The sequence below is a fragment of the Synchiropus splendidus genome, chromosome 7, assembly GCF_027744825.2.
Source record: "Synchiropus splendidus isolate RoL2022-P1 chromosome 7, RoL_Sspl_1.0, whole genome shotgun sequence".
Lineage (NCBI taxonomy): Eukaryota > Metazoa > Chordata > Actinopteri > Syngnathiformes > Callionymidae > Synchiropus > Synchiropus splendidus.
In genome coordinates this window covers 20,023,812-20,042,737 of record NC_071340.1, presented here as the reverse complement: position 1 = coordinate 20,042,737, position 18,926 = coordinate 20,023,812, and the positions used below count along the sequence as shown (strand labels likewise).

Sequence of the window (18,926 nt, the reverse complement as noted above, 5' to 3'; positions counted from 1 at the left end):
TTTTATGTGAATTTTATTTTACAATATTGGAACCCATGAACCACATTTGACAAGGAAGTTGCACCTGTGAGGGCGAAACAGTCCTTAAAATCGTCTTTTGAATTAGTTTTTGACAAAGAGGTTCTACAATTCTGTTGTTATTGAGTCATGAAATCTGAAGGTAACATCTAAGCTGTCTGTCTGTCTGTCTGTCTATCATCTGTCTGTCTGTCTGTCTATCTGTCTATCTATCTATCTATCTATCTGTCTGTCTGTCTGTCTGTCTGTCTGTCTGTCTGTCTGTCTGTCTGTCTGTCTGTCTATCTATCTATCTATCTATCTATCTATCTATCTATCTATCTATCTATCTATCTATCTATCTATCTATCTATCTATCTGTCTGTCTGTCTGTCTGTCTGTCTGTCTGTCTGTCTGTCTGTCTGTCTGTCTGTCTGTCTGTCTGTCTGTCATCTGACTGTCTGTCTGTCTGTCTATCTATCTATCTATCTATCTATCTATCTATCTATCTATCTATCTGTCTGTCTGTCTGTCTGTCTGTCTGTCTGTCTGTCTGTCTGTCTGTCTGTCTGTCATCCGACTGTCTGTCTGTCTATCTATCTATCTATCTATCTATCTATCTATCTATCTATCTATCTATCTGTCTGTCTGTCTATCTATCTATCTATCTATCTATCTATCTATCTATCTATCTATCTATCTATCTATCTATCTATCTATCTATCTGTCTGTCTGTCTGTCTATCTGTCTATCATGTAGTCTTGCTTTTTCCTGTCTCAGAAAATGTGTATAAAATAGTAGTAAAGTATCCTGAAGTGTTATTATCATGTTAGCTAGCATTCCTTTGACTGCAGAACACTGCTGAGAGCAACACAGCCAGACTTAAACTTAAATATATATCTATTTTAACTTGTGATTGAAGGACCACCTGATGTCCACTAAAGGATCCAGGAAAAAAACTGGGAGTGAAGTTGGAACCAGCTGTGGCGCATATGTACTGGTAACTTTAAAGACTTAGAGACTTCACTGCTTCACATTAATTTGACTGAACTTGCATTGACTCCAAAAACAACAGCATAAACGCAACATGTTATATTGCTCTCCTATTGTTCTCAGTGCTTTGGCCCAGTAAGCTAATAACAAGAGATTTTTTGAGTTATTCCATACGGTTTTGTTCTCCCAGTGTCCCATATGACAAACACATGGCAGAGCCTCACTACGAGTACAAAAACCTGAAATATCTTAGTATCCCTCTCTCTTTAGAACTAACATTCAGAGTAAAAAGTGACTTCCCTTAACTCTGGCAGCAGTGACAAACAGCAGCCAGATACAGAAAATGACTATAAAGCAAATTTACTACCAGTGACAAATACCACTGCTGCACCTCAAACCTTGAGAAAAGCTCATTTATGTCCATTTACTGCGGCGCGGCTCCCAACAGCAGCTAAGCTGACAGCCATAGCATGAGGAAAATAGGTCATACATGATTCAGTATTCAGAGTGTCACCCTAGTTTTGGCCAATGGTCTTGCTCATCCTCATTGCTGTGACTCCCCCTCAGCATGTAGAACCCACTCAGGTGGTGTAGAATCGCATGATCCAGCTCAGCCATACAGATGAATGAACCCATGACTTGTGTGTGTGTTGAAACCACTTTCAAAATACGAAAAGTGTTTGGCACTACAGGTCAGCCAGCAACTTCCTGTCTTGGCAAAGAATTGATGCCAGGTGAAGGGATGCATATGTGAGAGTTAAAATACCAAAGTGAATACAGTAGCTGGGATTATTTAGATCAGAGGTGGGCAGTTAAATTTCCTAAAGGGCCACATTATAAACTGTGACCGTGGTGAGGGGCCATCAAGCCAAAATAAAGGTGGCGGTGACTTCGAAATGTGAAGGAAAAAAATCTTCCGTGACGAAGACAAAATGAACCACAAAAGGTTCAGTGGAATTAAGAAGGATATTAAGAAGTGAAAATATGGCATGAACCAACTTACTGCATCAGTTGTATAGTTTTGGTGTGAACTCAGGAGGGCCACAAAAACACAGGCAAAGGGCCGCATATGGCCCCAGGGCCGCATTTGTCCAGGTCTGATTTAAAGTAAAGGGGTGACTTCTTATGTGACAGATGCGTGATTTGTCTTTTTCTGTGTTCTTTCTTGTGCATGTATTTTTAAGATTCATAGATTTTACTTTGATCCTCCTCCAAACATCAAGCAGTGTAGATAGAAATGTGTGCACCATTTATTTTACTTTTTTTTTTTTTACGTGGCTCATAATAATAATAATAATGATACATTTTATTTAAAAGCGCCTTTCTGAACACTCAAGGACACTGTACAGGAAGTAAGAACAATAACAATAAAAGAGCAATAAAATCAATGAAAACACACAGACAGAACATGGAATGTAGATGGAAGATGGAATAATGTTGCTCCGGTCTGTGTGTGTGAGTGATGCTGCAGACTGGAGCGTCTCATCTTCACTACACTGAATTAAACAGACTTCACCACCATCAACAATGAATAACAGGTGAAACACACACCATACTTTCAGTTCAGGGACGGACACAGTGAAACGTGGAACTCAGTCATGTAAATCGTGTTGGTCATGGATCTGATGACGGTCCAAGTCGTAGAACCACGACTCACATCGCCATTGAACGTGCTTCAAAAGTTTCAGTTGCATCATAGTGAACAAAAAAACAATGCTTTAGACAAAAATGTCAGAGACAGCAACAATGTTTATTATGTTATTTAGTGTTTTACTCTGACTCTGACAGGGGGGGCACATAAATACAGTCAAAGCCACACTTTCCCCCAGGTTTGCATTACGTGCTTGTGTGTCATCCAGTGACTGACCAATGGCTACATACAAACAAACAAAAAACCCTCCACGTTGCTCATCAAAACCTGCTATAGAATTATACATACTGCTTACTTGCAAGAGAAAGAAAAGTTTGTGGAGAACCATCATTATGGGCGATGATGGTATCTGTTCCAAAGAACCGAGTAGAAAAATGTGTTATGAAAATATTACAATACAAGGCAAAAATAGGATTTCAGTGTATTTTTTTGCAGTTTATTGACATTTTATCCTCAGCATAAAATTGGATATAAATAGTGGACGATCTATTAAAGTGAGAGTGTCTTGGCGACAGAATTCATGGTTTAAACAAGTGAAAAGAATATGATTTTATTTTATTACAAGGTATTTTTTCTGTTAAAATACTCCTTAAATGATTTACAGTAAATGCATGTGAAACTGTACTCAATAGGTACTTTAGGTATTTATCTTCAAAGACCTAACATATCATTATGTTTATAATTCAATTCGTAATGAATTATAAAAAGGAGAAAAGTATACATTTTTATATTTTTTATAGTTTTTGCACTGACCTTATGAATAAATGTGGGCAAAGGGCTGCACTTTGACCAGGTCTAGTGTAGATGTTTTGACATTTTGTTTGCTACTTGGCAAGAAGTTGACTTTGAAGTTCAGTTTGTGATACAACTTGATGTTTTTGTTCCGTCGAGCGGCTGATAACAAAACAGCCTTGAGATTTGTGACGTGTCTTGGGTCAATCACATGAATAATCCTGCTTTTTATGGATGACTCCGACGTCTGCAGTGCATGGATGAGCTTCGCTTTGTGTTTCGAGTCAGGAAAGGACGACAGGGGCGCTGAAGGGGCCCTGGTGCGGGCACGTTTATTTTCCACGAGAAACACACAGACATGCAACATGATCATCACAACCGACTGGTAGATTAAGAAGCCCTTTATAGTTAAATAAATGTCTCTGGTAACATCTCACTTTGAAAATAGCAATACGTGGAGACTGATCCATAGAAATCAAACCACAAACACATGGTCCTAATGGGCACCCAGAACGGAAACCGCGCCGATGGTCCACACGTCAGGGCGATCGAGGCGGGCAGCCAAACGCTGCGCCGTCCTCTCTCGAAAAACAAATACGTCTCTACCTAGCTGGAGTTGAGATGCAGACCACAGTGCTGAGCCACGTGACTCTTCCGAAGATACTACAATGTTTGAGTTGCGACGTCAGCTAGCTTGCTCACAGAATGGTTAACATGCAACGTTACTGCATCTTTTATAGGACACCGACCTCTGACCGGCGCGCTCGCCTCACATCCACACAGACTGAGACACAACTATATCCACACCAGATGTTACATGAGCGTTAAAAGACAGAAGATTTGGGTTGATCTCATCCCTTCTCACTCTGAAACTGAATATAGATATGAAGAGAAATACAGCAATTCTATGCAACTGGTCAATAAAAGTAATAAAAAATATATATTTTGTAAAACATTCTTGGAACCTCCTCACTTAGCATGGACACTTCCTATAAAGACAAATCAAAAGAAACAAATCTGCCTTTTGCTACAAGTAAATGTTCTAAAACTATGAAATTGCATAAACACCATTTCCTCTCGGTTCATCAGACGAACACTGTCAAATCCCCCAGTGCCGAATAATTCTGTACACACCTGAAAAAGGGCCGGCGTTCGCTGGTACTTCGAGGCCGACGCCAACAGGAATAGATATTTGGGTTTCTGCCAGGAATGAAACACTCGATCTTTAAAAGTCCCTGATAGTTTCGAAGCATTCTCACTACCTGCTGCCCTCCACTGCTGAGGGCGTCAGAAAGAATGGTTCCCTTTTTCATGACGCATCAAGTAAATCCATGAAAACTACCAGTGAAGTTAAGAGTGACTTGAGATACAATAGTTAATTAGATGAAGCCACATTTATGCCATTTGTTAAAGCGATTGTTTGGATCGTTTTATGGAAAAAAAATACTGGATGATCGACAGTTCAAGTCAAAGGTTTTCATTCAAAACGCTCCTTGTGACAAGTAGAAAGCTCATTTTACTGCTATGATACATTGAAATAAGCTTAGCAACAGGTTGAGCTCATTTTCATCGTCGACGGAAAAATAAAAAATTGCCAGAAAAAGTAAAAAGCAAATGGAGTGGCTGCTCACTCTGCTGTCCTGGACACACCCGGAACATTACGGAGAGTCAAAGTTGATCTCAAAAATGAGTCAAACAGGCTTGAATTTTCTGAATCTCAATGAATCAAATTGAGCTTTGGCTCATCCAACAGTGATAACTGTTGCAGTGCATTGTCAGTCGTGAAGCACGAGTGATGCTTTCTACCGGACGCTGCTGTGAGACAGGAACTGACATCGCAAGCACAGGTATTTATATTGCTGGCCTGATGGAGAACTTGACAAGCCTTTTAACTACATCAGTTTTATTCCACAAATACTTTAAATCCAAAAGAAATTCACCAGTAATGATGAAAGTAATCATTTCCAAAATGAGGAGGGAAAATTGTCAAGGCGTTCTGCGCTTGTCTTGTCTGCTCATCTTTACCTCCCTCGTGTTCAAGCCGTTCAAACCAGTTTAAATCGAGACACTGGCGCATCTTCTCCTATCTAAGTAACAGATGAGTAGAGCCGGGCTCCACAACAGTCCAAAACACATGAAATGATTTCTGAGTCTTAACAATGTGCTCCGCCAGACAGCAGCCAACGCAGCGTCTCACGCTGAATAATTGCAGCTGATATTAACCCCGTCGGGCCAACAGGAAATGCTGACCAAACCAGTTCTGGACCAGCAGAAAAGAGCAATTGCCAATTTGAAAAAAGGAATAGCCTTTTCCATGCGGCTAAAACTCCCTCGCCCCCTCCCCCCAGCGACGGTGATGAAACACCTTGACCGCATTCGCCGGTCCCACGGCGGCTCCACTACACAGACTCTACATGGACGACAGCAGCAAACGCGAGCACTACTTGTAATATTAGACGTCAATAACATGTCATATATATATATGTATATTTCAACGATCCCTGACATTCCGACAAAATACTATTTGCCAGTTTATATATATATATTCATGTGCCTCTGTGTAGATATGTGGGCCACTCGTCTTTACATCGGTATAAAAATAAAGTACAGCATAAACTCCAGAAAGTGAGCTTACATGTTTAAGGTACATCATATCTGTTTTCAAACTTAAAAAAAGGAAACAGATTCCAATGCATTAAAGACATTTTAAATAAATCTGTTGCTTCAAAGTTCAGTGGAAGACTGTGATTGGCCTTCTCGTGAATTCCACAGCGCGGTCGCCAACCTGATAAACCTGACATCAATATCCTGCGTGTTGAAACTGATCCCATATATTTATGGTGAGTTATGATGGTATCGTAGAGTTCCAAGTTCAGCTGGAGCTCGTGGGTACTAGATCTGATGGCGACGATAAGGTGAGGAAAATGTAGCTCGAAGCCGGAGCTACGATTTGCATGGTTTCTGGAAGGCGGAAAGATGTTTTGGCGCTGGAAGCAGGAGGCCGGCGCGTTGCCTGACAGCAAATAAGCTCACGAGGGAGATGGAGATCGCAGGCAGGCATGTAGCCATAAATGGATCTCAGAGGGAAAGCGCCATCCAATGGAGGCATGTGGGGCTCTTCTCCTTGAGGAGAAGGCTGGAGATAATAACTGCCTTGGAGCACAGGCTTGATGGATCGTGCCGGTGTCAACATTTGCCCCAGCTAGGAAAATAACGCACGTTTGATATTCACCGAGGTCGGCGTCATTACTGTGTCAACAAAACAAATGAGTTCAACCTTGGAGTGCAGCAACCACACAACCTACGACATTCATGTTGCTACGCTCTGCCTGCCTAGATCCTCTCACAAACACGACAACACACGACAGCAAGCAGCAATGATTCTCAGCCTTTTTCGCTCACTAGTTCATGCACTACGGAACCTTTAGTACACAGCTCTTCTCACTAATGTTCACCAGGTAGTGAATAGCGCTGGAGGATGTCATGTTCTAACAATTTAGTCTTGAGAAGTTCGGCACTAAAAGTTATTGCAGATTTGGTTCAACATTCAAAAGACAGCTCTGGCGCGGGCCTTGATCTTTCAGCTGTAGTGCAGTGGAACCAAACTCGTGGTTAAACCCAAAATTGTTAACAATGTCAACAAAAAAATCTCAGCTAGTCGTTCCTCCGCCCAAAATTTGCATGAGTTGAACATGCTTGAGGCATTATGAGGAGAAAGCAGAGGGGTTCTTCAAATCAAATATATTGATCTTAACCGCCACATGACTGGTTTCATCTCAGACCACTCTCAGTCCTTCAGGTTCTCCTCGCCGACCCCTTGTGCCGCAAGCTCAGTCAGGACGTTGTCCAAATAGTTGTGGTCCGGGTAGCCGTGACCCGTCAGGTTGGAGCCAAACTCCGTCTTGTGATGGATCTCATTCCACACCACCGTGTCCGACTCGCCTGTGGTGCTGGAGGTGCCGATGGTGAAGATGAGGCGACGGTCCCATGCCATGATGAGAAGCTTGAGGACCTGAAGGTGAAGAAGAAGATTTTAACCACTCTGGCTCCTGATTTCCCTTCAGCTTGTGTGAACGTGCACGGCAAGATTTAAAGTCCTGCCTTTGAAGTTTTTGTTCAAGTACATGAAGCCCACTGTCTGTTCCAAACTTTCAACCCATTTGAAAAAAGTCAGTTTTTGCAGTGTTTTCTTTCAAATACAAATGCAGATGGAAATGAGATGAAAAACATCATGTCATTTTAGGAATCCATAACAAAAAAAAATATGCAAAAAAATATATAGGGCTGCAACTAACAACTATTTTACTGGTCGACAGGTCAACATATGACATGGACGGGTTGAACTCTGTCATGTATAAAAGAGTATTGGAAAAAAGAAAGGGAATATATGTGAATTGAACTTAGTATTTGAATTTAAATTGTCCTTTGATGTGTCCTCTTTTAATGAAATGGTCCCACACTTTGGACATTGGTCATTTAGGGACCGAGTTAGTTGACTATGTCGACTAGTCATTGTTGCCCTACGAGCATTTAATGGGCATGATAAAGGATCAGACAAAACTTCTCACATTTGTGCGGTAAGGACGTACAGTATGTCAGAAAAATAGACAGCAAATATTAAATACTAGAAAGGAAGAAATACATTCAAGTAATTCCCAGTATTTCACATCAAACATTTACACTCATAACAAAAATTTTATGATCTCAAACCGTTTTGAGAAACGGTTGACAGAACACGTATAAGTATTTGGCCAATAGAATCTGCAGTGGGGAAGACATTCAGAGCAGCGTTCTCACGAACCGAGGATGTTTTCAGACCTCTGCTCTGCAGATCGAACTCACCTTCCTGCCTTTGTCGTTGTCCGGGAGATAACAGTGTCGCGGGAAACCTCTGGCGCTGAACTTCTTCCCAGGGTTCGGGTGCTCATTGGTCTGCAATGACGTTAGCGCTCATGAGATCTTCTTATTTGACATAGAGTAAATGCTGTCATTACACCAAGGATGCGGAGTGCGAGGGGCTTTATTAATGGCCTTGTTAATGTATTAAAAAATGCGTTGTTCCTGTGTGTGTCGCTGTCTTCAGCGCTACTTGCATATTGCGTGAAGAAGATGTCTGCTGTTATTAGTCTCGCACATCTTGCGGTCAATTCATTTATGGATTGCTCCAACATAAATAAGACTTGACTTCAATACTCAGTTAGTGGGAAGACTGCAGGCCGAAGACGGATGACCTCCCGATATACAGTGTGCTGCCCTGCGTGCTCAGGTGACCTGCTGTGTGGGTCCCCAGAGAGGCGCGTCCTTCTATCGAGGTTGAAAAAGGTCACTTTATTGACTGGCAAAGCCAGCCCCTGTAGTCAGGATGAAATATGCACCATCCCCTCTGTTGAACGCCCAGACTGCAAAACACCCATTCCTCCAGGAGCGTGACGTGCATCTAATGGCTTTCGGTCGATGAGACTCATTTAAGTTATTTTCATGTCGCAAGGAATCACTTGATAGATATCACCAAATAATGGCTCTTTTACTTCGAGGTGTGAATGCGTTGAGTGATGGCGGATATTTCCTATCACAGTTTCTCGTCTGAGGACACAGTCGCTCACCTTGCAGCACGGACAACTGTCCGTCAAACCTCATAAAGGAGCTGTTGTGGGGACAGTAAAGACTGAGGGACGCGGGAGATTTAGTGGCGCGCTACGGTCCTCACCTGAATGCCTGCAGGAATGTCATAGACGATGCGGATGGTCTTGGAGTCTGGGTAGCCGGGGAGGCAATGCGGGATGACGTGATACTCCATCTTCCCAGGAGGCTGGGTCCCAGTCTTCTCCCCGTAGATGGACTTGCACGTTGGACACTGGAGGCTTCCGTCCTGAAGAGGAAGCAGACAAGGTTGGCCTAAAACTTGCCTCATGAAGTCATCTAAAGAAACATTTCAGCTCTAAGATGGGAACAGACGTCCTTCTCCCCAAAACGCCAGAGTTTCCTGAGTTGTTCCCAGCAGATGTTATACTTGGTCATCCAGGCTACCTACCTAGTGGAGTCTAGTCACATGTCTTCCCTTCCCTGCTGAGGAAAGTTATCAGCTAGACCAGGGGTGGCCAACCAGTCAGAGGCTGAGAGCCACATTGTTTTATGTTGCAGAAAGGAACCACATCCTACAAATATGTAAGGCTGTAAGACTCACCTGGTCATGTGACTTAGCGGCAGGATGGCGGTTAAAGCACATCCCAGTGTGTCACAAGGTTGCTGGTTCACATCCGGTGTATGTCCCTTGTGCACGTATTTTTAAAATTCATACATTTTACCATGATCCTCCTCGAAATATCAAATATGACAAATATGTTGCACCATTTATTTGACTTATATATTTTCACGTGGCTCATGCCACCAATAACGTCGGCCCAGTCCGTGTATGTGAGTGACGCTGCAGACTGGAGCATCTCATCTTCACTCCACTGAATTAAATGGACATCACAGCGATCATAAATGAATAACAGGAGAAACACATGCCATACGTTTAGTTCAGGGGATGACATGTAAATTGTGTTGATCGTGGATCTGATGACGGTCCAAGTCTTAGGACCGTGACTCACATCTGTATTGAACGTGCTCCAAGCCCCGTCCCTCCGGCTTGAAGCACTTGTGGCGAAGTTTATTGTTTACGTTTCAAAGTTAAACGCAAGTCAAAGTCATTGAACAATATTTTGAAAATTTGCCAGAATCGCTCTTACTTTTTTGTCTTATTTCCTGTATAAAGGATCATCGCAATAGCAACTTGACCAACATGGCGGGCAGTTCGGCGGCTCCTTTGGTGAAGAGCCGCATGAAACTGGGGAAAGAGGCGCATTGCATTCCCACGCAAAGCCTGATGGAGATTGCTGGGAGGGGGGTTGTCTTGGCCTCAACTCTTGGACAATGGATGGAGGCATCCAATGGCCCATTAGTCAAACTCAATATTTTATCTGTTCATTCTTTATCCCAGCGTTACATGAAGGTTTCTGCTTCCAATGAACAGGATGGGTAACCAACAGAAACCAACAAAAGCAAGAGGCAAACACAAAGAAAAGCCGGAGCGAGAATGAAACCTCAGAGGCCACAGTAGCTACCACTGAGTCCCACTGCTTCCCAACACTAACACGTTCTGTTATTCATTCACTTTCTGCCGCTAAATGAATTAGTTCTGCTTAAACGCTCCATTCATGACGATAAAGTCGGGAAGAATGTGAACAAAACAGTGGCACTGAATGAGCTGCTGCGGTTTCGGAAGTACAGAATCTTCCATGGGGTTTCAGGAACAGAATCTCTGAGAGTAGATTCTCTCTCACTCTGGCCGTCAAAGTTTATCATTTCAGACCGTGACATCAGAACAATTTCTGGCTCACGAGGATCTTCTCACCTTATTGCCGTTGTTGTACATGGCCACCAGGCACAGCAGATGGTACATGTGCCCGCACTTGCCAAGTTTTCCCACCAGTTCTGGCTTGATGCCCTTCTGCTGCAGGACGCCTTCGTAGCCGGACGCCATGACCAGCCTCTCCATGCAGATGGTGCAGTCCTGGAATAGCCAGACGAAATGCTTCTCACACGCCTGTTCATCGCGCTTTCACGCCAAACTTGCGAGTCTTCTCATTACCTCGTCTGGAGCCACTTTAATCTTCTCTGTGTATCTGCGCACCACATCCTCCGGGTTTTTTCCTGGACAGAAGAATAAAACATGAGAGGGGCCCGGCTGACAAGAGAACAACGCCTCCATCGTGATGGATGACAAACGTCTTCATCTTGGTGTGATCTTGCTAAACGTGTATAAATAAAGCAGCCATGAAAGAAGGGGTCACCTTCAAACCGGCAGATCACATGGTAATCCCTCCGAGTGGAAGAACCTCTGCTGCTTCAGTACCTTCCAGACATCCTCCCCCCCCCACCCAGCTGTTCTCTGAACATCAGAGGAGCAACAGCCAGAGAAGCAGAAGGGGGCAGCGGTGAGAGCGAAATAAAGAACTGAGGATTGATCTACCATTATGTAATGGTTTCACGCAGCCAACACACAGATCTAGTCATGTTGTTCATACAGCGAGATCACGTCAACACATCTGACTGCTGCACTCTCATGAAACACTGAGGCTTCACAGAACTCTTCTTCCAGGCTGTTTTTAGAATTTCAACATGAACAAGTCACTTATTTCCATTAACACCAAGGTTACGTTGTATAAAACTTATCGTCCTGCTCATCTTGTGTTATTTATTAGGGGTGGGATTCGATAAAAAAATATATTTGTGATGAATTAATCTCAGTTTAATGGTATAAGAATATTTGCCACAAGAAGCCACATTTTTCAATTTGAATGAATTTGGTATATTACTGAATCAAATGATGGAGCCATACATACATTTAACCAACAAAATATTGTTTATTTTGAATCAGTTGGACAATAGCACAATAAATCACGATGGTGGCTACATTCAAGTTTTTATATCACCTTATTTAAACCAAAGCTCTTTTAAGGTTTTGAAAATAACTGTATAAGAATTTCAGTTTCATAAGTCCATTCAGTGTAGTGGAAACCCTGGCCATTGTGTAGTGAAAAACATCCCTGAACAGAGGCAAACAGATGCTTTTGTTTGCTTTTGTTCTGGGATTCCTCCATGTTTGTTGTTGTTGTTATCATCCCAGCTGCCACGTGTCTTGTGCATTAGTGTGATCAGTGGAGCAGGAACTCCTGCACTGACAAAGGTTCCCTGTTGTCTGGAGAGCAAAATAAAATAAAATAAAATAAAATTAATCATAGTTAATGCGTTACAGTTCCACCACTAGTTATTAAATGAAGCTGGGGTGTCAAACGTAAGGCCTGTGGGCCGACACCAACCCGCTCCATCATTTAACGTTGCAGTATTTTTCCCGCCAACAGACAGTGGAGATGTTAGCAAAGTGGTCTGGAAGACAAACAATGGCAAAGAAGTTAGGGATTCAATAAAAAGGACAGAACTCTTACTGTAGTAAAACTGGAGAGATATTTTCATTAAATTCAAATGAGTTTATTCTTAAGAATGCATTTCACTTTTGGCATCTTGTGTGTGTTTATGCCTCACAACTACATTTAGGGCAAAATTCAGATTTTTCAGACAATTTTTTACACTTGTCTCTATGTGCTGTGTGGACACTGTTGCAGTCTGTTATTTGTCCATCAAAAATGTCTCACAGCTTATATAACAATTTCTGTGTATCATGTATTGGTCACATTTTTTTTCTCGACCCTGGTAAAAAATATTTTAAAAACTCCAATTCCCAGCGCCAGAATCTCCCACAACAAAAGACCGTCTCGTCCTCAGAGAAAATGAAACTACAGTAAATTTAAACGGCGTGTTGCTCCTCATAAGACGATGGAGAGAATCTCCGCATGACCGGCCAAGAGGAGGAGGTCGGTGCAGAGATGCAAATACAGCAGCCTGACTGATCAATTAGGACGAAGAGTCTCGTGGGAGGAGGCCGGTTTCCTCGGCTCACATCGACCAGCACTGATTCAAACCTTGGCAGTCAAACTTCACAGAGAATTCCATCTGAAACGGCCTCACTACGGCAGTCAAGTGTGAATAATCGGGTTTTACGGCTGCCATTTTGAAGAAAAAAAAATCCCATAAATGATAGCGTGGTATTTCTCTGGCTCCTCTGCCTCACCTCTCCTCAGGTGCTTCTTCTTGGTTTTGCGCCGCATGCCATTGATCCCCGGCACAGGCTTCATGTCGCTCTTGTTGATGGGTGGTGGGTGCAGGATGGGCTTTGGGGCTCGGGTGAGACAGACGGGTAGACCTGCAGCGCACATCAGGATACCGGTCATACCTGATGCATATACGTAACACACACACACAAACATGAAAAAGAAAATGAAAAGGGGGGTAACTGTATTTCCAGTCTTAATCGATCACACTAAAGATATGATGAGCTGTTTGTTAAGAGGATCGGAGAAAGAAGAACGTCGACTCACCTGCTAATGCCGGGTGAACTGGTCCGGAACCAGTCAGGTTCTTCACTGGGAGTGCTGGAACTCTGCAGGGAAAATAGAGAACGGGTTACTTTTTAATTCTCGGGAAACTGTGGGCTTTAAAATGACAGGTTTGGTGCCTTCACCCTGAATGATCCCAGCAGGTGTTCGGTCACCTTCGTCTCTCTCGCTCTGAAATCTGTTATTATCTGCACCATGTGACAAGACTGAGCACTTTGCGGCCAAACGCTTGCACTTCAAATGACCCCAGTCAGATTGCATAAGAATAGATCTATCCAGCTGTCATTTCGCAAAGACAGAGGAGTCCAAGCAACACTTCCCCATCCCTTCATCTCTTTAGTTCATACAGGTTGTAGCAGTGTCTTCTGGTTCTGGTGGATCCTTACACGAGCAAAGAATGTCAAGTATATTGAAGCATAGCTTTTCAGATGAGGAAATGAAAAGTAGCGAAGAGTTGGGCGCAGGTCACATTGTTTCCCATCTCCCGATCTACTGGCCGTGCACGTCATTGCGCAAAAACACTGAAGTAAAATGTCACATTTGCTTCAACACGCTGTTCTCAGCAGCAGCGATGGGATGAGACAGCTTGACTCACGCACAAAGAGCCGCAGCCGAGGTTGATTCATGTTGACATTTGTTGAGGCCGCAGTCCGCCACAAACACCGATGACAGAGACGGTTGACTCGCGCACTCGTGAGGTCTGTGGAGCGAGGCGGGCGAAAGCACTCAGGGCTTTAATAAGACGACAAGTGGGCCACTCTTATTTCATGGAGGCCTGACTTTTGATTTAGGCAACATCCCCGAGGGTCATCGAGCGTTGCAGAACAAGCTACCTGTCAAACAGCAGTATGTTCAACATCAAGAGCTACAGCTTGAAAATCTATCAAAGATGGATGACGCTAGTGAACCGTTAGATGTTGCAGTCTCAGACACTTATGTCAGCTGGGGATTTAGATTTTAATGTCTTCATTCAGTCGCAACAAAATAGTTTTTTAAATATTCATTGTGGGGTGATTTAATACCATGATAACTAGTCAACAAGAAGACCCTTAACTGGTCAAGTCATCTGGTGTTAGGATGAAGAGGCACAGTATTCATGTAAGAAGTAGTTGGTACACAATGCAAGATGCTTGACAGAGAGTGCAGCACACCTCCCTCTCCCTTGTTGCTAATACAATGTAAATTAAATTTCCTTATAAGGTAAAACTGCAAGTACACATCTACATTGGCCCATGGTCGTATCACCTGTCCATTATCTTGACTTATCAAACACATTCCACTGCTTTTCAAATCTCTCCGACCTTTGACCGTGACACGGCTGAGGACTTGAGCTTCAGGCATCTCACAAATCCACATCAAAAGATTTAGCTTTGATATCAGCCAGAGCTTCTGCTGCGGACTCCAAACTGGATCTTCAATGAGCAGTGAGCCAGAGAGTGTGCAGAAGCCCAGCTGAGGCTAGGAGGGGGGGGGGGGGGGGATCTTTATGATGTATAGTTCTTACTTTTTACTTACGCCAAATACAGTGTTACATTTCTATTTGTGCTCGTTCATACGAAGGCAATACACTTTGTGGTGCAAACTTTATTTTAATGGGTTCTTGTCGCTATTCAGCAGGATTTTCCTGTTGGATCAGGATATTTTTCATGTATTCTGGACCGTGACAAAGCCTCTGATGTTAGCACAATACTTATAATACACAGATTTCAGTAGGGAGAGAAGCCAGGACGTGGGTCAGCCATTGTTTTAGGAGGCTTCCCAGGACTGGTCCAACTGGCAGCAGGTGCCGGGGCAGCCTCAGTGGTGAGATGATGGTTGACTTGAGAACGCCTCAGTGTTCCCCAGGAGGGCTGAGGTGGTTTCTGCGGAGAGGAGTCTGCTGCGTTGCTCCGGATGCTGCCCACGTGACCCGACTTTACTTTCTACTAGCTTTCATTTGAATTTGTTTACAGCACCGTCCACTGCTCATTGCTTTTCTTTTTTTTCACCATCATACAATGCACATACAATACATAAGTATAAGTATATGCACAGCACATTTAGTTATTTTATTTCAAGAGCCTCTGACAGCAGGCAGCAGAATAAACAAAATAAATAGAAGCAGATTTTTTTTATTCTGGTTCCAAGTTCTTGAAATGCTGCATCAATTATGTCCAATGTAAATAAAATTTGTCTGATCCTCAAAGTATGAATTTAAATTTTTCCCATTTAAGATGGTGCCTAATATCACGAAGCCAAGCTCTATGGGCCGGAGGTGTCAGTAAAGCTATTGGTGCACCTACAGGCATTAGATAGTTGCTGCAACAATCTTACAAATACTGGTCACACTTTACATTTTACCCTGGAATAGTCACTGAAATTCAATATTCAGCGCTAAACAACACCACAATTAATATTTATTTCTTTGTTTTATGTTGATGTTTGTATTTTAATTTAATTTAATTTAATTTAATTTAATTTAATTTAATTTAATTTAATTTAATTTAATTTTATTGTATTATTACAATGTTTTTGTATGATGTATTGTATTGTATGACTTTGACTAGTTGGTGGGATCCCCACTGAGCACGGCAATAAATCTGATTCTGATTCATAGTTACTATGTGTTCCCAAACTATCTTACAGGTAACACAACAATGAGCACCTCCCTACCTTAAACAAGCCATTGAATGTGGAGAAAAAGCTTCACCATCATGCATATAAGTCAATGACCTTCGCGATAAAATAAAAGTGAAGCGACATCTTGAACTCAGTCATTCTCTGTCTACCATTTAAAAGCCGTCCCCTATGTTGTGTTTCGACATCAGCGCTGATGTCCTGCCACTTTGACAAGGTGTGTTCAGTCGACCGGCCTGAATTTCATCACCTCGGCATTTCTCTCGCCCTGCCAACTCTTGTTTTGCTTCTCCTCCTGACCCGTGTTCTCCACTTCCTTTCCAGTGCCCATCTTCTCACAGCGTGCTGCACCCATCTCTTCCTCTGCGTGCTCCTCCTTGAGACAAAAACAGACCGTGCAAATCCCTTTCACCACCATTTCTGTAACAGTTTTCTTTTAGCTGAGTGAAGATGAGAACTTGAACCCCCAAAACAGAGCGCATGACGGCCCAGCGAAGTGCTGACAGAAGCCCACGCCTTTATTAAAGACCATAAACAAAGAGTTTAAAGGAGAGGAATTCTTCATAATTGCGCATGGATGTGTGAGGAAGGGGATTACAAGACGCCTGGCGCGCGTCACCACACACCTACGACGCCCACAGGAGAAGAGATAACAGCATCAAGTCTTTCTAAATTGCGCTAGTTTGGTCCAGATGAGAGCTCATGATTTATTCATTCATTTCAGTATTAATTTTGTCCAAGGAAGAGCGCCGGAGCGAAGTGGTGAGGCAGCCCACAGGGGGATAATGATCTGCACTCAGCACACACTACTCCCCAGCCAGAAGTGAGACGAGCACATTTAAGCAGACAATTTTGCCGTGAAGGAGTCTTGGTGTGAACTCGGCTTCACTTCCAACAATCTGTATCTCTTTCATCTGCAGAGGCTCATGCAGATCCTGGGAGAGAAGGGGGACATGGACCAGCCTAAACCTTGTGGCTGATGTTTCTGTTAGGTTGAAGGTTTTAAAAGACGACGGTGCTAAACCGAATACGCATGATCAGACCATGTTGCAGAACCCAACTGGCCATGGTCACGATGAACAGATTATGTGAGTCAGAGGTCCCGCACAGTGTCATATTTTTATGTTTTAAAAATCACATTTCAATCTCTGAAAAAACACTAAAGTATCGATTTATGAGGCAATGAATAGAACCGTTTGTGTAAAAGGTTCTTGTGGACACCAGGTTTGGCAACAGAAGATCCTTCAGTAACATCCTTTTAGTGCAGTTAAAAAAAAAAAAAAAAAAAAAAAAAATCAAAGCCTATGTGGCTTTTACAGCCTTCCGTTGTGCACAAATGCGAGTCATGTATTTTTAATAATTGTTTTTATTGTGCATTTATCTACTTGTATGGCCCTTTTCTCCTCTTCCTTTCCTAAAATACACACTATAAATACACGCGACTCAAGTTTACAATTCAGATTTAAGTTCTAACCCATGCTATTGAGTAAATCAGTCAGTAAACACATAAACTACAAGTGCACAGCAGAAATCTAAGCAACACTGATGTCAGTCAATACAGTACAGTAAGTCACACATTCCTGCTGATGCTGATCCAGAACACTACAGCGAACAACTTGGAAAGTTCAAACACATACATTATTTAAAATCTTATCACGCACTTAAGGGCATATCGACCACTTTGACATCGCATGTATGTGTACAGTTGGCGACCTTCGAGCTATAATGACGCAGCCGGCATCTGCTGTGACTATACAGGTCGTGCTTTACAAGCCTCAATTCTTCATTTTACCGCGTGTGAAATGTCGGCGTCAGACAGTGATTTATCGGCTCTCAGCTCTCACAATATGAGGGCGACGTGATTTGTGGACAAATGGCAGCAGATGATGCCACCTGAAATACGTGTGCATGTACCAGAGCACATAAAAACACACCCATCGCTTTTATACTGCAACAGCAGCTCCAAATGACAGACTCTCTGCGGTTATAAACACCTCGTGTGAGCCGTGGTCGCAATGTCCACAACACACGCTTCTGCTTGGATTTAAAAAAAAATGTTTTTGTGTTGATGTAAATGACTAAACTTACATTTCTCTTGCTGAAAATAGTACTACGATGAACCTGATACTGAACCAAGAGCTGAGCTCAAGCTCCACTTTTGATGGTCAGAGCAGTTTTTATTATTTTTTTTATTTTTTTTATACTTAATAAATCTTTTTAATCTGTCATAGGTGTTCACTGTATTTAACATTCAAACATAAGTCAAACAAAAAATATTATTATTGAATATATATATATATATATATATATATATATATATATATATATATATACAAACTTATGAAAAAGGTAAAATTGCATGATGTACATATTTCAGCCATTTAATGTTCAAAATTCAATAATAAAAGCATCTTATCTGTGATGTGAAACCTCTACATTTGGAACCTAAATAAACAGGTGGAGAAATTGAGTTTCATTCACCCAACAAAGTGACCTGATACGTAGAGGGGAGAGTGTAACGGACCAGAGAAAGCGGGTGAAATCACGGCAGTGTAAAAGTGGCTGCAACAGTGACGGCAAAGAAGCTGACAAAAACACAACAGTGTATTTACATTAATCTGTTGTAGCGTGGTAATTTGAGGGTGAAAGCAACGTCGTGTTAAGTACCTGACAAAGGCTTTAGTGGGGCGTGGGTGTGTGAACGTTACACTCTGTGTGGGCTCCTCTCTTATCTGTCTGTAGCACACTTGTGGTAATGTGAGTTCACATGACACTGTGTGTGTGTGTGTGTGTGTGTGTGTGTGCGCCTGTTCACCACATTCATCCTGTGCGCTGAACCACTCGCCTGGGAACCGATGTTTGTCTCTGTCTCTCACTCAGCTCCCAACAAAGATCTCAAAAGTGGAAGACGGGCTTTATCTATTTTATGTGCCACACAT

General features: G+C 42.5%; 1 protein-coding gene across 2 annotated transcripts in view; it reads right to left on the bottom strand.

Moving 5' to 3' along the window:
- Window positions 1-3,654: 3,654 nt before the first annotated feature.
- Window positions 3,655-18,926, bottom strand: part of dtx1 (deltex 1, E3 ubiquitin ligase) — a 41,641-nt gene continuing 26,369 nt past the window's right edge. The window contains exons 4-10 of one of the 2 annotated variants that reach the window (XM_053870164.1): window positions 13,354-13,415; window positions 13,047-13,208; window positions 11,007-11,068; window positions 10,770-10,928; window positions 9,081-9,242; window positions 8,216-8,305; window positions 3,655-7,385 (exon numbers count right to left, since the gene is read on the bottom strand). In XM_053870164.1, coding sequence (XP_053726139.1) covers window positions 7,161-7,385; window positions 8,216-8,305; window positions 9,081-9,242; window positions 10,770-10,928; window positions 11,007-11,068; window positions 13,047-13,208; window positions 13,354-13,415 — 922 coding nt within the window. In that variant the 3' untranslated portion in view covers window positions 3,655-7,160. The remainder of the gene's footprint in view (window positions 7,386-8,215; window positions 8,306-9,080; window positions 9,243-10,769; window positions 10,929-11,006; window positions 11,069-13,046; window positions 13,209-13,353; window positions 13,416-18,926) is intronic. The other variant, XM_053870165.1, reaches the window with a different exon arrangement.